We start from the raw sequence: 23493 nt of genomic DNA, 5'->3' as shown, positions 1-23493 counted from the left end.
AAGTTTGTATGCCAATTTTTCCTTATTTATCATTAAATTAAAAGGGAAATTTTAACTACAGAATATATTTTTATATAACATCCTGTAGTCCAAGTGTGAAATGACTGGGAGGATGACTCAGGTGTTTATAAGTGTTTACAGCAGAGCTGCCCACAGTGGGGCATGCTGGATAAGAAAAAACAGAACAGATCGTTATGAAAAAAACACTTATTCATTTAAAACCTCATGTTTAAGAGTAATGTTATGCAAAATATTTGGACATCAAATATTTGGGTCTTTGTTTTACAATTTTACAAGTATTATATTGTTTACTGTTCACAATAAGTTCTTTAAAGTACCATACTAGTGTTATGCTGCGTTCCATTTACCTCGGAAGTCGAAGGCATGGATATACTGGTGCATTCCATTTGAACAGGGAAGTCAGAATTTAGTCGGAAGTTTCCAGTCGGAAATTTCAACAGGAACGCCCCCTGAAGTCGGATTTCAGACTCAGAAACCTCAAAATCCAACATGGCTGTGCCGTGCAGCAACAGGAGTGGTAGTAATATATTGTTTATTAGCACTTCTGTCTTATTTGTGTCTAATTAAACCAGTTGTTGACGCAGTGCTGTTGTTTTATATCTATGGTCCTGTCCATCTTCCATCTGTGGACATGTTGCTGTGGTGTTTGTACGTACAAAATACAGCCTAATGCGTTTTTAACAACTGGTTTTGCTAACAATGGCTAACCTGGCTAAAGCAAACCCCACTGGGAAAAAAAATTTCAATTCCGACTTGTTATACTGTAACATAGTCAACACGGGTGTTACGTCATTCCCAACTCTGGCTTCCGAGTTAAATGGGACGCAGCATACAAGGAGGTCGAAACTCAGAATGGCGTCACCCGAGTTGAAAAGTTGGAAAAAACATTATATTTAACGTGGTGGGGGGAGACTCAAGCCAGGTTAGCCATTGTTAGCAATACCAATTGATAACAATGCATTAACAGCATGTCCCCAGACAGAAGCTAGACAGTACTGTGTGTATGCCTGATTTAATGAGAGGCATAGAGCAGACATGTTGGATTGTGATGTCTGGGGGTTCTCCTGACTTTCCAAGCCGGAAATCCGACTTCAGGGGAGTTCCAGTTGAAATTTCCGACTGGGAACATCGAAATTCTGACTTTGCAGTTGAACTTGAATGCACCATTATTATCATGTCTGTTTCTGTCAAAACTATGTTATTGTGTGTCAATGCACTGCAGACTTTTTAAAACAATTAGTACAAACAACTACATTGCATTGCACCATTATATTTGACAAAAATATGCAGACATGATTGTCTATCACAACTAATTTTAAAGTTTCAACAAAGTGACTCAAAGTTAGACCAAACGGACAATCTAAAACATCACCACTGTATTGGAAAATGGTCAGCAATCACATCAAACAAAGTAAAGTAGCCTATATGTCATTTGGTTGGTGCTAAAACCTGTAACAATGGTCCTTTAAAGTGCATAAAAACATCCAACTTCTGTAAAGTGTCAAAAAGGTATTGGCATCTATAGCACTAAATTAGTGGTTTAAAGTATTGGTTTAAATGTTCAGCTACAAGAAAAAGAAGAAGACCTTTGATTCGGTAGAAGCGATTAACATAAACATACACTGTGTTGAAAGCATTCTCATATTCTGCTAAAGTGTCGTCTGCATTGCTAAAATCAGCAGAACTGTAAATGGCTGCATTATGTAAAGCTGCCAAAAATCTCTTTCGCAAAATGACAAGTGTGCAAACTCGAGGTTGGGGACTCAATCTGAGTACGACACAGCAGCAGCAACAAGACACTTGTCACGGATAAAGTATCAGCATCACAATGTTAAAGACACAAATAGCTTTTTTTACTTCCCATATATGAATATATGAGGAATAGAAAATGAGAGGCTGCTGTCGTGTGCATAACAGAAAAAGAGGGGATTTAAAAGATGGGGGAGGGGGGTGGAGCAATGTTAGAAATGAATCAGCAGCACTGAACGGCTTTTTGTACATGTTTATGATAAGGTTTTCCTCTTTTCTTAAAGAGGAGTGCCAAGGAAAGACACTTGGGTCAGTGAGGAATGTCACATCCATCAGACCACAGAAACGCTGATGGAAATTTGCTTGATCGTGACTTATGACTATACCGCATGAGGGGACTGCCTGGGACGGTTAGTCTGCCTGTCACCATGTAACCACAGTATCAGTAGCACCTTAAAACAAGCTTTTGACACAGGGGACCTCTTCTAAACATGATCAGGTAATAAAGCAGGACCCAACTTAACTGTGTAGAATTTATTCTTTCTTTTTGTTTGCGAAGAATAGCGTTACCATGCAACATAAGGCGAGCACAATATCAAAATAATAAGTTTTTTTTGGGGATTTGGGGACCAAAGACCCAGAGCACGCCTTTGCCCCAGTTAATAATCCGGAAAAACTATAGTCCCAGAAACTAGTTTGATCACAGTGACAAATAACAGAGGAGACAAGTCCGACAGGTCACAGCAGACAAATGTGAAAACGTACTGCCACAGTAACACTAACACACAGAGTAACAGATATTTCAAGAGTACATTAGTGTAGAGAACCAAACCACTAACTTATGCGCTTAAAACGGGATAAATAAAACAGGAAATATGAAATAAATAAGTCAATAATAAGCCTTGGTGCCATCATAAAGAGTCACAAAAAGGGAGCGGAAACATTGCAAACTGTTAGTCTAACGGAAGATACCTCATACTGTGAGGTCAGACTGACGTACTGTATTGAGCTATCAGCTTTTTATATTGAATAGTCCTGGAGTTATTTGCATGTTTAATGTTTCCACAGTTTAAGTGCACATGTGGCATAAAGAAGTTCTATTAAACAGGAAAAGACACAAAGTTCAAAGAGATAACATCAATCTGAATGAATCATAAAGCTACTGTACACTCCGCCACTCCTGAAATACAATACAATGATGCAAACACTGTGCTCTAGTGGAAAGTATTAACAACAATATATATATATATATATATATATATATATATATATATATATATATATATATATATATATATATATATATATATATATATATTATGTATGGCAGTAAAGCATAAAGCATTTCATATTTGCCCAAGTGAGCACTTAATTTTCCCTGTGTGAGATCAATGAATGAGGCCATAAACTCTGCAGATTTAAGAAGTGGATTTTGGAAGGGTGAGTCAGGTTTACAGCTAGAGGATGTAGGTAAGCCCCCTGCCAGTTACTTTGACATACCCCATGACTTTTGTATTTTGCTTTATACTGCAACATTTTTGCTTTACTGTAAACTGTGGATGAAACAGATCAGGGTGACCAGGAGCAAGAAGTTTACCCTACTTAAACAAGGGCACTCTGTCCCTTGTCCAAATATAATGTAAGAGGGGGATGTGCCTGTTTTGTGCTTTAACCCCATGCACCATTAAACTATCCTGCAAAACGCAGCCAACACTACAACAAGACGTTTTAGAGTGACATCTTTTACGCTGTGTGTTCAAGCATATGGCAGCATCTAGTTTTTTTCATGGAGCAGACTATGCTCTAAATAACAGCCTTTATAGCCCATTACTGGCAGAGTTGAAAAGCTTTGTCAACAACCCGCATGCTGATCGTTGAGGCCACACCGCCACCGCTGCACGGAGAACACACATTCATCTCACCGAAGAAAAAAAAAAGTGGAGAGCCAGCAGTTTTTCTCTGAATCAGCTGACAGCACCGATAGAGTAAACGAACGCTCCGACAGGGAGACTAAAGCCGTTTACCATGCGTATCACTGGAGATGGAAACACTGTAATGCAGGCCTAATATTTGCACAATATTATATTTATATTATATAATTTAGATGTTTTTCAATAAGCTACATTGTGGACTAATATTGCTGATAAATCTGAATTATACCCCCTGCTGGAAAGGTGTAAGATGCAAGAGGGGGCAAACTAGTCCAGGCGGGGGAATGATCGAGCTATGGAGCCGGATACAGCAGCAGCATCAGCAGCAGCATCGCGCTGCAGCACTGGAACATGTGCTGATCTGTGGCTCGTTAACGCACATACAGTAGGTATCATGCGCATCCTGGCTCAAGTTGTAACCCAGGATATAAAAGTGCATCCCTACTTTATTATGTCCTGCTGCAGATATAATAACAAAGTTAATGCTTTTTGTGTTCCGCAGTATGTGCTCAAAAAATTCCACACAAATAAGCAACACTAAGGACCCCAAAAAAAACTAAACACCACAACAAAATGAGCTCATAACTTATTCATACACACGTGGAAGTTTCTTACCGGCGTTTTTATCACCCATGTCCCCTTGCGGTGCTGAGGTTGATTATACTGCCGATCGTAGGCTGGAGGAATATGCACTGGGCTGAGCTGGTGCGCACTCGCTTCTTCCGTTGGGACCGCCGAGCAGAGAGGGAGGCAAGTTGCTTGTTTCAAGTTAAAGAATTGCAAAATAAGCTCCTTCTGGGACCCTCTCTGAAACGCGCGAGAGCGACAGTGGATGCAGAGCTCTTTAGTGAGCTCGTGCTTACCCCTTATGTTTGCACGAGTTTTTGAGTAAGGTGGACCGAGGGCTCAGGTTAAGCATGAGGGAGGTGTGTGTGTGTGTGTGTGTGTGTGTGTGTGTGTGTGTGTGTGTGTGTGTGTGTGTGTGTGTGTGTGTGTGTGTGTGTGTGTGTGGATGCAAGGTGTGCATTGTGTCTCGATGCAGGAGTACAGGAGATGTTTTTGTCTGTTCTGTTCATTTCAGATTATAATTTCCAAACCAATTTGTACTGATGATTATGCTGACAACACCCTTCTATAAACCCTGATTAAGGCTGTTTTCTATTCAACATTTATTCAATATAATTGTGTTCCAACTCTTTGGGTGGATGCTGCCCCATCATTTAAAACAATAATTAAGAACATATTTGCACCTATTTATAGTTGAATGAACGATTCAGTTATTATCAGTGCACCATGCATACTAAGCCCAGCCTGCATGGCCTAACAAGACACCACACATTTAATGAGTGTGTGTTATATGTTGGGACCCCCTCGAAAACGAGATGATACGTCTCAAGGTGTTTATCCCAATAAACACATTTGAAAACACATTCATACAAGCCAGATCCAGAATGCTGCATATACATTTTAGACTTTCAGACCTTCTCGTTAACAACACAAGTCGGTCATTTAACATTTACTTTTATAATACTGGAGAAATTTAGAAATTGTTCAATAATTCAACTTGCCTTCTTTTCAAGGCTTTTGGGAATTGGTAAACTTAAACCTATCAAAATTGAACAGCCATTGCAATTTTCATCATATGTGTGTCAGGGCCATTTCATTGAAAATATATGTAATGCTTTAGCACATGCCCCTGTTACGCCAGTGAGAGTGTGCTTGAAGTAAAATGTATTGTCCTAAATTCACCAACTGTTAGTACACTTTTTCATGTATTATTTCTTATTTGTTAACCATTTTCTGCTGAATTAACAATAAACCATTTCCACGTGCAGCCTACAGTGATGAGCTCTGTCCTCACACTCCTGCTGACCACGTACTGTACCATGTTGCTTTATACCGTTCTGCAAAGGCAGATGCTATTTTGCTGAGAGACATCAATATTTAATGAATGAATCACAGATCAATAGTCTTGTCCTGAGCATCTGACACGTTATTGTGCCTGTTATTTGATGATACTGCAGAAGAATTCTGACAGACATTGTGCACAGTATATACAAAGGCTGCACTGTGCTTTCAGAATGAGCAGGCTGTTCCAATTGTAATGGGTTTGTGCCAAAAAGCTCTTGAGGAAGTTGCTAGTGGTGAGTAATCAACTCAGTGTGAACCGCCGGGGCAGATTTGTAAACAAAGGTACAGTTTGTGCATAAGAGTGCGCTGCTCTCATATTTAGTCAAGTGCCCCTCTCATTCTGTCATGTATTTTTTTTAACCCCAAAACAAAACAACAAACCTTTGCACTTGAGTGAGAGGTTAATGCTGTTGTGCTGTCCTCTGTGGTATTTTGGATAAAATAAACAGGACTTTGCAGGAGTGGAGTTATCTGAAATCCCACTCAGTGTCCACTTCACACTGCTCGCTCGTATAAATCAGCTGCGGACTGCTTCCCAAAGAATACCACAATCACCCACTGACCACCAAATCTTAAAATCTATGCAGGAAAAACAGAAAACAAGTCAAAGTGTGATATTATCTAACCGGCCCATTGATCAGCGTCTTAGAAAGCTCACCGTCAGCATTCTGATGGGACGCTATGATGACAGCTAGAGTTTCCTCTGATGGTATAAAAAGACCGTGTTGCTGGTACAAGATGTTTCTGGCCTTTGGGCTGAAATCGAAGCCTCAAGGCCAAATGACGTTCAGCATCATGCGTCTGGCTGTGGATCCAAGCACAGCACAAATACGGGTGCCGGACATCAGAGTTGCTTGATTATTTACTCTATGTAGACATATTTGCAGTAAGATGAATGAGCGTCCTACATGAATGACAAGTTGTTTCCGGTTTCAGACACTTCCTGTCACATGACCAAGGCCTTGCTGCTCTGTTGCCGACACAGGTGAATCCTGGCTGGCGTCGTTTCGCTGCAAATCGATGAGGGGACCTGAAAGAGGACACCTTTGCTGGGGGAGGAAAAAAACACACACACTGCATTGATCAGAAAGGCACCTTTAGTCCTCTACAGATTCAGAGAGCGATGAATGAGGGTTGTGTTGTTGTATAGCAGGACTGCAGCGTCATACGGTTCTTTTACCTAAATTAACTTCTACGCTGCTTAAATATTTATGATTCTCACCCTCTATTTCGTCCACTCTTCTCCCTTTCTGTTCCTCCTTTCGGCCTCCCCACCTCAATCCGTCCTGTGCTAACTCCTATCGCTGTCATCCCTCCCTTCTCTTCTCCGCTCTCTTCATTCCTCCTCTTCCTACCCTCCTACATCTCCCTGTCCTACCCTGCCCCAGACCTGCACCTATGGGATATCATCTAACTTGGCAGTGTGTCCTTGGGTCCATACAGTGGCAAAGGCATATCGCTCCTCTTTCTTTGTACACTGTATATTTGACCTGGAACCTTAGGACTTTCCTGTATAACTATATAATTGTATCACAGAAGTGAGATTGTATTATAATGTCCCCACAGGATGTATTGTCTGCTTCAGTTAAGATGAATTACCTGCTGCTAAACTTCTTTTATTCTTTTCTAGCTATATTGGGTAATTTCTCTGTGCATTATTGTCTATAGCTAAAGTAGCCCAGGTAGTCGAGTGCAGATATTGCATTGGAGGAGAGCCTATAGTTACTCTGCAGACACTGCAGTGCAGCCTTTTCACTGTAAATTCTACCTTCTTCACCTATTTCTTACTCCCTGGCAAGCTTATGAGGAGTTTGTGGAACTTTTCCAGATGCCAATAGCAACACCTAGTGCCATCAATACTGTTTAGTCCAAGGCTTCTACAGCTTGTATGTTTTAAGAAGAAGTAGAAGGAAAAAGATTGATCTTCCCTAACATGCAAAGGGTCTGTCCTGTCATCATGTGTGTTATTTTCAGTGTTCACCAGGTCACAGTGAACAACCTGAGATAATATGGAGATGTCTGCTCTTTTCTAGCAATAGTTACAGAGGGGATACACATTATGTTAGGTGGAAAACAGCCTGATATAATGTGTATCCCCTCTGTAACTATTGCTAGAAAACAGAATACATCTCCATTTTATCTCAGGTTGTTTACTGTGACCTGGTAAACACTGAAAATAACACACATGATGACAGGACAGACCCTTTGGATGTTAGGGGAGGGGATCCACATTATATCAGGTGAAAAACAGCCTGATATAATGTGTATCCCCTATGTAACTTTTGCTAGAAAACAGCGTACATCTCCATATTATCTCAGGTTGTTTATAGTGACCTGGTAAAGATGGAAAATAACACGCATGATGACAGGACAGACCCTTTGCATGTTAGGGGAGGGGATACACATTATATCAGGTGAAAAACAGCCTATTTTATGTATCCCCTATGTAACTTTTGCTAGAAAAGAGCAGACATCTCCATATTATCTCAGGTTCTTCGCTGTGACCTGGTAAACACTGAAAATAACACACATGATGACAGGACAGACCCTATGCATGTTAAGGGTGGGGATTCACATTATATCAGGTGAAAAACTGCCTGATATTTTGTGTATCCCCTGTGAAACGTTTGGGAGAAAACAGCAGACATCTCCATATTATCTCAGGTTGTTTATTGTGACCTGGTAAAGACAGAAAATAACACACATGATGACAGGACAGACCCTTTGCATGTTAGGGGAGGGGATACACATTATATCAGGTGAAAAACGGCGTGATATTTTGTGTATCACCTATGTAACTTTTGCTAGAAAACAGCAGACATCTCCATATTATCTCAGAAAATAACTGACCCTTTGCATGTTGGGGTACACATAGAAAAGAGCAGACATCTCCATATTATCTCAGAAAAGAGCAGACATCTCCATATTATCTCAGGTTGTTCACTGTGACCTGGTAAACACTGAAAATAACACACATGATGACAGGACAGACCCTTTGCATGTTAGGGGAGGGGGTGGTGAAAAACGGATATTGTGTGTATCCCCTATTTTAAAAAAAAAATTTTTTTTTTTTTTTTGGGGGGTATACTTATGCATACAAGGAATTTGACGGTTGTAAAGGTTTCTAGTAGCTCTCAGGATGTCCATACAATACAGGCCACATTATTACTGTTAACTGTGTGTACATATTTACAAATAGTGAAAGGGTGCAAATATATAAATATATATATATATATATATATATATATATATATATATATATATATATATATATATATATACATAAATACATAACTAATACATATATATATATATATATATATATATATATATATATATATATATATATATATATATATATATATATATATATATATATATATACACACACATACAACGCCCTTCCACTCCTAAAAAAGTAGCTTACTCTTTGTTACGCCAAGAGCTCCTGAGAGAAAGCGAGTGGAAGTCAGACGTCGGAGCTTTTACGCGAGTCCATGAAAGCAGCATTAGCTCCAGAGAGGGACGGGCTTCAGGCAGGAGGTCATCACAAACATGGCGTGGAGAGGATGTGTAATGAAATGGGCTAAAACCGAGTTCCTCAGGTCCAACAACACTACTTCAAAAAGCTCCAGGTGAGCAGATATAAAGCTGTTCATGTGGCAGGGTTTTCCTATTCAAGAATACGGGCAGGACGTGTTTTTGTGTGTTTTTGTCCATCTATCGACAAACGTGATTAACGTTTACGTTAAGTTACCATGTCATTGAAAAGAGATCCACGGGACTGAAGACAGCGGTATATTTCATTTGTTTACAGTAAAAATGTACACGACCAGCACTGTCCGTGATATCCATCTCTGTTCAAGCAGCATAACTAATGTACCGCTTTTCCTACTGCCTTTAACTCTATAGCCTAAAAAAATCAATATGGTAGTGACCAATGGTCAAACGTTAGGTCATGGGGCCTAATTAACTGAGCATACATGGTACTCACATCCTATAAATATTGTCTATGGGTACTCATCTAGAATAGCTACAGTTAGCCTATACATTTCACGCAGATGGTTCTTACAATGAAATTATCAGGAAAAGTGTGTTAGTCATAGTTACACTACACCGCATAATATAATATAGCGACTAAATTGATAACCGATTGGTAAATCGTGTCATTCTTTGATTCCAGTTTATGAGGGATTGATGCTTTTTTTTTTTATCTCAAGCGATATTAAACTTAATGAGTTTTAGACTGCAAATCAGACAAAACAGGCAATTTGAAGACATCATGTGGGCTGGCATTTTTCACTATTATTGACATTTCAAAGACCAAACAATACAACAAGAAAATAGGAACGTTACATTTTTTTCCCCAGTGTGGCTGTTATATTGCTTTGCCTTATTATATCATACAGGTGTTTGTGTTTTTGTGTATTTACCAAATCTGTCTATCTGTAAATTAGGTTCTAACACTGTGTGTCTACACGTTTTGTTTGGCAGACTGAACCCCCACAACCAACAGCGGTGCAGTTTCCGTCGGGAAGCCAAAAGGCCGGATACAAAGAAAGGAAATGTCACCCAAGAAACAAAAGCTTCACCTTCTGAGGCTGGCACACCAGGTCCCCCACCTCCTCCCAAAGTCCCTCGACCGACACTTTTAAAACCCCTGATGTTCACAGTAGGAGTAGGTCCACCCGTTCTTCTACTAGAATGAGAAAAAAAAAAAAAGAAAGATGCATGCAGTAGTTTGGTTTGGGATAAAATGATGTCGTTGGTTGTTGTCTTACTCCATGTCAGTTTACAGGCTGCTCCTTTGGTGCGGCTGCCATTCTGCAATATGAGACCCTGAAGTCAAGAGTTACGACTGCAAAAGCTGAAGAGGAGTCAGAAAAACTCTTACAGGTGAGGTCTAATGATGCAAAGTGCTGTCTCTCTCCTCCACTGCTGTTAACGTATATAACCAATGCACTAATAGGCTGCTTGCAGTGATTCACTGAACCATTCCTATATCACCAGGGGTCTCAGGACATGGTGTACTGGCATGACTGGTGGAACAAACTGTCAGGCTTCCAGCGACAGCTCCTTCTCCTTGTGTCCATGGTAGATGACTTCTGGAGCAGTCTCACAGAGGGACAGAAGACAGTAACCGGTAACTTATTTTGCAGACGGACTCCTTTTGTCATTGTCTTTCTTCAAATTGAATAGCTAGCATCCACACCTTTACACATGTTTAATATAATCCCACATTTCTTCATAGTCCTTACCACTGTTTTCCAGGCATCATTGCAGTAAATGCTGTAGTTCTGTGTTGCTGGCGTATCCCTTCAATGCAAAGAAGCATGATTAAGTACTTCACGTCCAACCCAGCCTCCAGTGAGTATGCATGTTCTTTTTAAATCAAATGCATAATACAAATGTCTTACACGAGGACAGTAAGGGGAAGGATTTTCTTGCATGTGTAAAATGTGCAGCTGGATCCACTGGCCATGACTTTTTTTTTTTTTTTTTTTTTTTTTCTCCCCCCCCAACCCCCTTTTTTTCCATCGTTCTTTTCTGCTTCATCCACCTCTCATTATGGTGCAATTGTATGTAAATTTATTTTTTATAAAACAAAAAATAAAAAAAAAAAAAAAAAAAAAGGGGGGGGGGGGGGGGGGAAAGGGGGGTTTGGGAAAAACAATTTTTAATTTCTTACATAATCTATTTAGGTTCAATGATTTAAGTAAAGAAGTTATAAATAACTTAATCTTTAAGTCATCAAATTTAATGACATATTTAGAAAACTAAAAAGACATACTGTACATATTATATATTTGCTATTTAGCTAAATGGCTCTGAATTTCATTAGTCTTGGAGCTTAACACATTTGGATATTTGGGATATTTTAACAGCTGGAACCAGTTGGTTAAATATATGGTATCTATGATGAATTAAGTTTTATGCATGGAAGAAAGAGTGATCTCTCAATTATAATGTGTATTTTCAGGTGTGATTTCCACTATGGTCAGCTACATGTGTAAAACTGCCACTGGACGTCTCCATCCATCATTAGGAGCAGTAAGATATTTGCTCAAATCTTCATACAGCTTGATTTAAACGAACTACAGCAGTCCTAATGTTTTGACCTGTCTTTTGTTTGATCTATAGTCAGGTGCTGTCATGGCAGTACTGGCCGCAGTCTGTGCAAAGGTGCCAGAGGCCAAACTAGGAATAATCTTCCTCCCCATGATCACTTTCACAGCAGGAAGTGTAAGTGATGCACTGTGTGTGTGTGTGCACTCCCAGGTTGTTTTGTATTGTAGAGACACAACTCTGAAGTGTAATGTGACTTAAAAATAGTTTGGTAATAGGGTGTTGACATTCCCATGTTGTGTTTTAGCTGCAGATAAGAGATGTAAATCTGTGCATGAGCAAAACGGACAATGTCCTGTGAGTGAATGTGTAAGTACTGTATGCATGTCTGAATGCATGTTAGCTTAATAGTTCTTGATTTGGTGCAGCACGTTGTGTGTAACGTCAGGTTCCTGTCGTTGTTCTGCCTTAAGGCTCTGAAAGTGCTCGTCGCCATAGATACAGCAGGGCTCATACTGGGATGGCGGCTGTTTGACCACGCAGCTCACCTTGGAGGAGCCCTCTTTGGAGTGTGAGTGGCCAACATTATTTTTCATTGAAAAGAAGAATAATGTATTTATGGCTTTCGTAAACAACAAAAGATGCAAAAACTCTATAGAAAATGCATAAATGGTGTGTTTTATATTGGCTCAGAATGTCCTTAGGTCTTATATTTATCCTCAAAACACATCAGATGCAGTTACGAGATAATTGGATTGTTGCCCAAATTGTAAGAAATACAGTCAAAGTGTAAAACGTCTTGTAGCTGAGGTTCAGAGTTCATTCTCAACAGCAGGTGAGAAAGCAATCGCACCACAAAGTGTTTTTATAGTTTGAAAAAAATCATCTTAAATCAAAGTCCACTTACAGGATCTTTCAAACACATCTGTCTTCATCAGCAGATGTGCAATAGATGGCTCAGTTGCCATTAGTATTGGATTTCTTTCATGTGATAACAGCTGATGAATACACTCAGTTTACTATATACTATAATTATGCATTGTTGCTGAGTTATTCACAATATACTGGAACTTCAGTGGCGTACATCTTCTTATCGTGTATTATTATATGGTTTGGTAGTATCCTGTCCTGCAGTCAGTATATTTCAACAGTCATGTTTCTTGTCCTACAGATGGTATGTGGCGTATGGTCACAAACTGATTTGGAGGAAGAGGGAGCCTCTTGTGAAGCTGTGGCATGACATGCGTTCTCCAGGTGCCGGTGGATCCAGGCCAGGAGGTGGGCCTGGGGTCAGTGGTGGTGGAGGACCTGGACCACAATGAGACTCTGCAAGGTCCCTCGGATCCTTTTTGAAAGAACTGGGAGTCCACAGTTACCCCAGGATACGCAAGGACGCTTTTATCCACCGAGAGGGAGTCGGGTGTAATTGTTTATTAAAGAATATAGTTTTTTATCAGGGTTTGTAATGACCATAAGCTGATTGATTTAATGGTATGCAGAGACTGGAAATGTAAAAAAACAAACAAAAGAAAACAGGTCAGACCTCACACCTTGTGTTGCAATCCAGAGGTTTACTGTGTAGACTGATACATCGGCAGCCCAAGTAACCCCTTCAAACTACAAAATGGAAATATCATCACTCTCCTACCTCTTACTAATGCATAGATATTTTAAACTTTTGTTTTAAAGTTAGTTTTTTTCCTGTTAATATTATTGAAAGCAATTGTATAAGCCTGGGCAGAAAAAAACAGAGCGCTGATACGATTCAGTGAATTATTTGCTAACTTCAATGTAATATACAGTCCTGTGGGCTGGTCTTATGTTGCTATTAAAACTGGAGTTTCAACAATCACAGTTGATTATTCATTTATATTTTCATTTAATTAAATTGGGGACTAGTCCTCATTAAAACAAGAATTTACCACATAGTTTGGAACAAGTGGGAACTCGTACATCTACACACTGGTGAAAAAGCTGTGGAGTGATACCGTTTCCGTGTCAGAAACAAGATGCATCAATATGTCAGTAATTCAGCTTGGAAGACCTGAAAACTAAATTGGAGAAAGGACACCACCCACTCCTAATTAGGGAACTACTGTTTTTTTTTTTTTTAAACTGGACCCTATTTCCCTATGTTTTTGTGTCTGAGTGACCGATGGGAACAACAATCTTTGACACTGGTCCAGTATTAAGAGAGATCGCTGCAGTCGGCAGCGGAGAGATGTAAGTTAGGACAATTGTCCAGCTTTTATTTACCTTCACAAAAGTGCTCGTTTTGCCACTGACAGGCTCAGATTAATAAGTGTCTGACATTATGGAAAAGATTTCTAAGGAGGTCGACCTTTCTGTTAAAGAGTAAGATTCTTTTCTTTGTGGAACGGACAGAGTCCAAAACCAATAAAGTGTATCTTCTCTATCTTTTTAAACATAAAAATATCCGCGAACTCGAGTTCGCTAAACCCACCAGACTCCATGTAAATATGCAGTAGTTTTAGCATCGTAAAATACACTTTACTCAAAGTCGACAGAAACAAAATAAAACAATGAAAAGCAATTTTGGGTCGTCTTTCCACTTTTCCAACCATCACAACTCTATTTTTGGTTGAAATAAACACACAGTTTACCGATCTACATGTGAAAACACGTTGGCTCTATACACGCTAAAAGTATTGCTTTTTTAAATGGAGTCTGGTGTGTTTAGCGCTAGCGACTTCAGAGCTGTTCCTGGTTCAAGAAAAAAGGTCCCTCTCTGAAGGGATCCTTTCCATAATGTTGTCAGACACTTAGAATAGTAATCTGAGCCTGTCAGTAGCAAAACGAGCACTTCTGTGAAGGTGAGTACAAGCTGACAATTGCCCCATAACATTTCGTTCTTCGTTTCTAATACAGGACCAATGTCAAAGATTGTTGTTCCCATTAGTAACTTAGACACAAAAACATAGGAAAATAGGGTCCAGGTTGAAAAAAACGGTAGTTAGCCTACCCTTTACTCTTATTTACCGATAATGATTAATTCATCCACAAATTCTGTTCAAAGAAAAAGTGTTGGCTTTATTTAACTAATTAACATGATGCAGTCTTTATAATGTGCACACATTTATAAAAAAAAAGAAAAAAAGATTGTCTATGCATGCATAGTAGGAATTACCTAGAATGTACAAAATACCTGTATTTTATTCTATAAATTCACACTTTGGTGGGGACACAGTACATTTATACAAGCTCACCAGAAAAGTGACATTCCATATACAACTATAAATGTAGTAAAAACAAAAATCTACAGCATCAGAGAGCTGTAAATCATGGTTACAAACGAGGCAAATTGTCAAAGATCTAAGACCAACACCTGCTGGTCGTAAAACAACCACAACAACAATTCACTGAGAGAGTTGTTCACACTGAAAGAAAGGCAGCTTTGGTAATGATATAGAGATTACCTTATCAAATATAGACGTTTCCTCAGACTGGGCCATGTGTAGAAAAGTGTGATTGTCCGAAATCCATGATAATCCTGCGGATGCAATGATGAAACCGCTCAGTATGACAAGATCCAAAAAGAGCACAACACTGAGCGGGTAAACTGTAAGCAAACAGGCTAAATATTGTTATTTTAGAAACTTAACGTTAAAACTTGAAAATATGTCTGTGAAATTTGAAATTAGGCTTCCTACACATGCAGGGATCAACAGTGTCTAAACAATGTCAACCTATTCCTGGGCCTAGACAGATGTTATTAATCCAACGCAGACTTACTTGAGTCTGTCTTCTTTCAATCCAAAAAAGTCAGCTGTGTGGCAGCTCAGCCTCTACTCTTATGGTTGGCGTAGCTGGGGAAGCCAAACTGGGAGACCATCAGGTTGGAGAAGCAGAGTGGCATGAAGCCATAGATCTGCGTCAGCCTGTTCATACAGTGGGACCTCTGAAGAAGGTGTTCAGGACGATGCCACATACCCTGGTACCCGCTCCTGGCGTCCTTTTCCAGGTTGCGGAGGTCTACAGGTTTGACAAAGACCCCAGAGGGTTTGTTAACCTTGCCTATAGAGTGTTTCCTCAAATACAGCGCTACAGCAAAGTTCATGGCAATGTCGTCACAATTCTGTGTTTCGTCCACCAGCGCATGCACTGCTTCAGGTTGGTCCTGGAAGAGCTGCAGGTAGCGGCGGTGGAAGAAGGCAGCACCAACTAACACCATGGAGTACCTGCAGTGAGTGGATCAAGAAAAAATTAAAGTATTTCAAAGAACGAGCTTTCACATCAAAGTGAGACCAGGGATGGGCAGCATTTCAATTCAATTTATTTAAAATACAAATTTATTTACATTTGAGTATTTTGTAATTTGCATTTAGCTGGACAGGAAAAAAATAATAAAAATAATATTTTGTAACAAAATACTTTAATAGCTTGTATCTGTATATTTGAAATACTTAAAAATACATTATTTAATGTTTTATTTTCAAATAAGACACATTTTTATCCCAACGTTTAAACAGTAGAAAAAAAAAAACTGTACAACAATTAGCCTAATCACAGTGTTTGGCGAAATGCAAGTGAGTCACGTGATCACCAGGCCTGCTGTCATCCACAAGAACTGGTGCATCATCGTGGCCTAACTGTTCAGTTACCCCAGTAGAATTTCAGTTGGCTGTTCAATTCAATTCAATTTTATTTCAAGTGCAATATCGCCATAAGACATGGCCTCAAAACACAACAGGGAATTCAGTAAAAAGTTAGGATTTAAAATGTTGTCATTGCGGGTATATATGTACATAAAAGTGAAATAAAAAGTGGTACAAGGGTAAAAACAAGATAGAGGAAGTCATAATAATGGTCCATAATGTTTGGAAAAAAGAAAGGTTTTGATTTAAAAGTAGTGATAAAGCTGGCTTCTCTGACATATAACGGAAGATTATTCCAGAGGTATGGTGCTCGATAAGAAAAAGGCACGGTGGCCTGCCGATATCTTTTTGACCCTAGGAATTTCTAAAAGATTGGTACCCAGGGAGCGGAGTTCAGTCAGTCAATGGCATTGACCGACAGAAACCACCCATCATGCATCCCTGAATTTGCAGCCTCCCACCTCCAAAATATACTGATTTGCCACTTCAAATTGCCCAGCTCCAGCTGGGAGATGTGTTTGCAAGATGAGTTTGCTACATTCCACAAGCTCTCTTAGCTTTTTACATCTAATAAATAGACAACAGTGTAACATTCCACAATTGTATAAACTTAGGGGGCTCAGGCTCAGGGGGTGCATGCTCAACCAGAGTCTGGAGCAGCCCATCTCAGAGTAAGACCAAACTAAACAAGGAGCCAATAAGATGCATTTTATTTGTAGCTTGAAAAAAATTATGAAAAAAGAAAAGCACAACTTACTTGTCACCTCCAGCTGTTTCTGGGTCCTGCAGTTCAAAACTGCCGTAACTGTACACTCCTCCTGGTGTTGAGACATGTTTGCGTGGGACGAACCCAACAATCTGGTCTGGAAATTGCTGCATAACCAAAGACAAAACCGCTTATGCTGTACCTGCTGATGGTGCAGTACCACATGATTCTCATGCATTTTTATTTACATAATCAATTATCATGTCAAACCCAAATCCAGTGTAGATGCAGAATGTTAATCACTGTCATCTACATTGTCCCTGAAGCTTATTACCTTCCAGACAGAGAAAGCAAAACTGATGTCAGGAACACTGACCAGGGTGTCGTCATCCAGCATCAGCACAGCTAAGGATCAAAGCAAAAATCAAACAATCACCACTGAAAAATATTGAAACAGGTAAAACATATAGTTCTATATAAGCACAGCCCCATCTCAGAGCCTAAACAATAAGCGGACGATATTACTGACCATCAGTATCAATCTCAGGGAATGATTGTAGTCTGTTGCGCATGTTATTGATAGTCTGCTCCTTGAAGACCAGAGGGACCGGATGAGGCCCCAAAGAGTTCCATAACTTTAGGGGTGTCTGCTCCCCAATGTTGTTCCAGACTATGATAATCTGCTGAAGATGAGGCGCTGCCTGGTAATGGTTTAGGAGTTTGAGCAAAATGTCTGTGCGGTTGTAAGTTTGGATGATGATGGTGAACCTGTGCTCTTCCTCTATGCTGTCACTATGGTGGTCCTGTGTGGGATTATTTTTTTGTGACGTTGCCTCACGCACCACTCCTAGGTCACCGCCACCAACACCTCCTCGGTCCTCAGCAGGGGGCAGCAGAGCGGTCAAAGCTGCACCAACCAGGAGTAGCAGCAGGATTGGCCAAACCAAATAGGCTCGCCGGAGCCCCATGCAGCATCGGGGGACCCTGCATCATAGGAGGCACAAAGATAGGCAGAACATCCCTTTAAGGCGTACTCCAGGTCCCTCCAAGCATTTCAAATAGAGTTCACTTAGGCTACATTGAACGCAAGCTATGAGAGGAGAGGTAGCCTATGGCTTTACACTCAGCTGTTGCAACTGCAACTTATTTTGTGGAATCACTTTTTGCATGTCCACGTGAAGCTTTCAGAACACACTGGTTGACTATATCTAATAAAGTAATTAAATATAAAAAGCCTGGTGCAGAAACAGTGTGCTGCCAGTAAGGTGAAAACTGTTGCTGATGAAATAAGTCAGCAGCTGGAGACGACCCACTAAAATCAGCAACGTTAGGTTTATTTTCTTTGAGTCTCAGGATAGTTTTACGTATGGGGCAGAATCCCTTCCTACACCGCGCTGAACATACTGACTTTGTTCAGTAAGCAATGCAAAATAAATGTGAGCCATGACGTTACCCCACAACTGCCATAAGGTATGAAACCATTACTTAAATGTTTAACACAATTCATCCTAAATCAGTAATATTTCTATAAATAACTTATACATAATGCCATACCGTAGAGCCACATAATAGAGCTATTTATTTGCATTAAGCACAGTAGAAATTATGTTTTATTTATTTCCATAACTAAAAACTCACCTCATTTTGTTGGCACTCATAGTCCGTTTGCTTCATGGATGTATTGGTTTGCTTTAACGTTACACGGTCGCCATGTTGGCTAACTCTAACTAAAGAGCCTAAAGGAAAAGAGCTCTGCCATTCTAACATTAGCGTCAACGTGGTAGGAGTGGACGTCACACGCTAAACAAATGCACGGCTGTGTTGCTGGGAAAACCTGCGAATAGCCAACTACTTAAAAAAAATATATAAATCGATTTATTTGAATCGATTATACGTTACAGTTACGTACAATCAGTTTTCACTCACTGGAGCATATTTCGTACCCTTTATTGGAGACCGACGCCATTTTTGTTGTGCTAAATTTACGGATTACTCATTGGCTTGAATGGCCTGCCATTTGATTTTCCATTGGAGGCACATCTCTACCCACTCCAGAGATGCTATCGCACTTCGGGTTGAAAAAGATTGGAAACCAGGAAAACACCTAAATAACTTCACAAAACCAGGAACTACTGCTCGTTCTCTTAATACATCCTTTTATATATGTCAATGAATACATCCATGCTCGCATCACAATTCAAGTAGCCTAGTATTATTAGTGGTGAAGTGCTTGAATGGTTTGCGGGTATTGAGCAAGTAGTAATTTAAAAATACTTAGGACAGTTGTGGGTATTCTTAAAGTATCCAGCACAGATAGAGACGGTTTTAATATAGAGGATATTTGCAGATAGAGAAGAGAATAACACTTCTTTGTAATTTAAGTTGTTCAGCACTGCCCAGGGAACATGACCTTCGCACCAGAGCTGAGTTGTCCTGCAATCCCACTTTCCAATGGTCTGCAGATTCCGTTATTTGGATTAGGTGAGTTCTGTGTAAATCCATGTTCATGATAACACGAATGCATAAAATACAATGAATGCAATATGTTTTACAGTTAGTTTTAACGTTTTATGGTAGCTACATAATGTTTTTTAAATAATATGCCATTCTGGGGAAGAACCGAGTTGGTAACTTTCATAAAACAATAAACTTTGTGTCATATTTGCTCAACTGTATATGTAATATTACTTTTAAAAGGTACTTTCATACTTTTCTTTCTGATTTGTTGAATATTAAAAAGATCTAGCCTATCATTGCTAACAATGTTATGAACTGTAAATGTATGTTCATACGGTGCAAAATAACCTTTGAATGGAACTGAGCTGACTTGATTCTCTCTATACCAGGCACATCACATCATGGCGGATACTCCCATGAAGCCATTGTGTATGCACTCACCGAGTGTGGCGTGCGCCACATTGACACCGCAAAGCGCTACGGCTGCGAGAAGAAACTGGGTGACGCTATCACAGAAAGTGGGATACCACGAAGTGATCTGTGGGTCACCAATAAACTGTGGCATGGGGACTATGGCTACAAAGCCGCAAAGAAGGCGTGCCTTGACTCCTGCTCGCAGATGGGGGTGGAATATTTCGGTATGGGTTGTGTGTTTTATGTGTTATCATTATCATGGGAGATGTACCAACTTTTCTCCAACAATAATTGTTCTTTCCTTCTTTTTGATATCATGGCAGTCGTCATTCCCCAACGTTGTACGCAGTTTGTGGTCCGTATCTCTTTTGTAGTCGTTCATTCAATCATCACCTGCCCCCTTTTCAGATCTGTACCTGATGCACTGGCCAGAGTCATCGCGACCTGGTTGCTCCAACAGGGAGATGAGAGCTGAGACTTGGAGAGCTTTGGAGGAACTGTATAAAGAAGGTACAGAACATGAGCGGTATATGATATGGCTGATGTCTATAAATAGACTAGCTGTTAGAGCTACTGTTTCCTGGAGTTGTTATGTAAAAACCAAAAAATGTCCCATGACTAATTGTAACGAAGATGAGACACAGCAGCATCTATTAATGGACTGCTATAGATCTAAAGAGGTCTGGGACAAATTAGTAGTGTATGGTGTAAATTTTGAACTTTCATATAAATCTGTGATGTTCTGTATGGTTGATGAATCTCTATCAGAGAAACAAAAGGAACTACTACAAGTAATCATATGTATTGTTTGTTTGAAGCTGTGGAAATCTAGATGTTGTATGACTATACAACAGACTTTCATAAGTAGCGATGAAGTGTGCAAACAAGTGCTCACTGAGCTCAAGAGAAGAAGAACCCTTGATAGAAAACAGTTCCTTCCTTGGGACACCTTGAACTTGTGAACCTCAGCACTTTTTGAAAGACTCTAAATGCACTTTATGAAATACTCCATGCACTTTATAAAAGACTCTACACACTTTACAAAAGACTATTTGCACTTTATCAGACTCTCCATGCTCTGGATGCACTTTAAGCTCAATCTGCACATTTTGTTAAATGTTGGTAATTGTTGTATTGTTTATATTGATTGTTTTAACGTGGCCCATTGTATGTTTATATGTAACCTATAATTTGTAATTTGTAAAACCTTGAATAAAGCTCTTTAAAAAAAGAGATCATCTCAGAAAACAGTTGGAAAGTATGCAATAAGTGACTACAGCAAGCATCTTTATGATAGAGTACTGTCAGAGTGGGTATTTCATAGAGCATAATCCTTTGTATCCATATGCATCCCTGTTTGTCACTATAGGGCTGTGCTGTGCTATTGGAGTGAGCAACTTCTTGGTCCATCACCTGGAAGAGTTAAAGGAAGACTGTACTGTTGTGCCACATGTCAACCAGGTAGTTTTTTTTTTTCTTCTTCCAGAAAACCCTCAATTAGATTTATGTAGGGGTTTTTTTGCTTAAAAACTACAACAGGTGAGATTATTCTCCTCCTCTCCGCCTCAATAACTTGCGTACAGTACCTGAATCTTTCAGAGAGCAAGTTACGCATAAAAAAAAATCAAATGATTCAATAGCAGAAATTTGTTCAGCGACATGATTAGGGATGGATTATGTAGGTAATGTTCTCCTTTCTGAGATGCTTCAAAACAAGAATCTTTGGTGTGCTATTCATCGCAGTGTTGGGAGTATTCGAGTAAATGTTAAAAAAAAAAAACAGAACTGCCTGCATGCAATAACATGCCTTTGATGCATCTTAAAAATCATATGAGCCACCAGGTGGAGTACCATCCTTTCCAGCAGCCCAATCACCTGATGGAGTACTGTCGTCAGGAGGGAATTGTGTTTGAAGGGTACAGTCCGCTGGCCAAGGGTCAAGTCCTCAGCAACCCGACTGTTCTCCAGATAGCAGAAAAACACAGCCGCACACCTGCTCAGATCTGCATCCGCTGGAGTATTCAGGTTGTCACATTGTTCAGATATTGCCCACCCTAAGTTGAATTGGCCTGACACATTGTTTATTTTTATCCACATTGCTATGGTTTCTCTGCTTTTTCCTTAGAATGGAGTTGTTACAATCCCCAAATCTACGAAAAAGAAGAGGATTCAAGAAAACTGTCAAGTGAGTTAAAAAAAAAAAACGTTTACACGCTATTTTGTAAAAAAATTTTTATGAATTAAGAAAGGTTAAGGATGATTAATTATTGTGAGCCACCGATCAAGCAGGTATGACAACATTTGAACGGAAAAAAAGAAACACAGCAAAAGGCTAACACAAAATTAAGAGAGAAAAAGTAGAATCTGTATTAAAGTATAGATTGATGAAAATAGTTTGTGTATTGTTTTGGTGACAATGACTAATTCTAGGTCTCTCTCAGGAGAGCAGGCAGCCAACTCTCACTACAATCTGTAATGACTCAGCCATACCTTTTCTCATTTCACCCATTACCTCTTCCTCCTCCTCTTCCTCCTCTACCTCTCCTCTCACACACACTCGTAGGTGTTTGGGTTTCAGCTGGAGGAGTCGGACATGGCCGCTTTGGGAGGATTACATGATGGAAGACATGTGTCTTGGGATCCAACAAATGTGGAGTAACATTATGCGAGAAACCCCAGAGGTTGCTTGTCTTTGAACTAGTTTTGTCACTAGTCTATATCGACGACGTTTCCTTTACAGGATAGTTCCGATGCGGCCGGAGGTTCCGCCGGATGTCCCTCACCTTCCGCTTTCTTTGTGTTGGCATTCTAAACTCTGGTTGATCAAACGTTGAGAATGTATTTGGATTTTGAATCCTGCTTCGTTCATTAGTGTCTCACATCTTGCTTGGAAAGAGACGGCCTAATGTGAAGTTCATTCATCTCAGCTAGCACTACTGGAAAGTGCCGTACTTTGACTGCAAATTAGCCTACGCCTAGAAGTCCCACGCACTGCATTGGTTACACTTTAGATGTAACAATGCCTATATGTATTGTCCCTGATAAATAAACTGATTAAATAAAAATAAATATACATATTAACTTTTTTTGTACAATGGAAGAATGACTGATGATCATAGGTAACAAAGAAAAAAGATTGTTAGCAAATCCTTTCTAAATACTGAATGTTTGCCTGTCACACTGAGGATGTGAGGTCATTCATCTTTTTTTCATTTTCAGGATTTCCTAGATGGGCAGGGCACTTTAAACATACCCATTCATTGACTTTAAAAGCTTCATTTGCAGGTAACTGTATGTGTTGGGAGAATATGCATGCATGTATTTTATGTTTGCTAATATTATGTCTTTTTTTTAGATAGGGCTGGTGGGTAAAGTAGGATGGTATGGGTATGGGACCGACTGATAAATGTTGCAAATATTGATGTTAAATAAAAACAACTCCGCACCATGATCGTCTTGTGAAAGAAGTCAGAATTATGTTATTGGAAGGAAACCTGTAAAGCTCACAGTAGACAAGGATGTATTGGTGTTAAGATGCCAAGATCGATACCACTCTCAACAAGGAGTCAAATCCAGACCCAGAAAAACTTGTTCAGTGGAATGAGCCCAATGCCTAACCATA

General features: G+C 39.7%; 4 protein-coding genes across 4 annotated transcripts in view; 2 read left to right on the top strand and 2 right to left on the bottom strand.

Annotated features, from left to right (window-relative positions):
- fgf12a (fibroblast growth factor 12a) overlaps positions 1–4337 on the bottom strand; it is a 37484-nt gene extending 33147 nt beyond the window's left edge. The window contains exon 1 of the mRNA XM_039815421.1: positions 4317–4337. Within this exon, the coding sequence (XP_039671355.1) occupies positions 4317–4335 (19 nt within the window). The 5' untranslated portion in view covers positions 4336–4337. The remainder of the gene's footprint in view (positions 1–4316) is intronic.
- A 4791-nt stretch (positions 4338–9128) lies between these two features.
- Positions 9129–13530, top strand: LOC120568136 (presenilins-associated rhomboid-like protein, mitochondrial). Its single transcript, XM_039815422.1, is given in 9 exon segments — positions 9129–9247; positions 10107–10290; positions 10404–10508; positions 10623–10755; positions 10884–10991; positions 11455–11663; positions 11754–11855; positions 12152–12249; positions 12850–13530. Coding segments are annotated over 9 exon segments (1170 nt in total). The 5' UTR covers positions 9129–9167; the 3' UTR covers positions 13001–13530.
- A 1178-nt stretch (positions 13531–14708) lies between these two features.
- On the bottom strand, positions 14709–18767 carry extl2 (exostosin-like glycosyltransferase 2). Its single transcript, XM_039815415.1, has 6 exons — positions 18639–18767; positions 17530–17984; positions 17335–17405; positions 17052–17167; positions 15432–15877; positions 14709–15189 (listed from the first exon to the last, which is right to left on the bottom strand). The coding sequence occupies exons 1-5, from the start codon at positions 18656–18658 to the stop codon at positions 15478–15480; spliced, it is 1062 nt and encodes a 353-aa protein (XP_039671349.1). The 5' UTR covers positions 18659–18767; the 3' UTR covers positions 14709–15189; positions 15432–15477.
- On the top strand, positions 18301–23322 carry zgc:110366 (uncharacterized protein LOC550476 homolog). Its single transcript, XM_039815416.1, has 8 exons — positions 18301–18470; positions 19383–19481; positions 19847–20095; positions 20280–20381; positions 21241–21332; positions 21714–21896; positions 21997–22056; positions 22435–23322. The coding sequence occupies exons 2-8, from the start codon at positions 19406–19408 to the stop codon at positions 22528–22530; spliced, it is 858 nt and encodes a 285-aa protein (XP_039671350.1). The 5' UTR covers positions 18301–18470; positions 19383–19405; the 3' UTR covers positions 22531–23322.
- Positions 23323–23493: the final 171 nt, after the last annotated feature.

This window comes from Perca fluviatilis, chromosome 11, assembly GCF_010015445.1.
Source record: "Perca fluviatilis chromosome 11, GENO_Pfluv_1.0, whole genome shotgun sequence".
Taxonomy (NCBI): Eukaryota; Metazoa; Chordata; class Actinopteri; order Perciformes; family Percidae; genus Perca; species Perca fluviatilis.
This window is presented reverse-complemented; position numbering and strand designations above follow the sequence as displayed.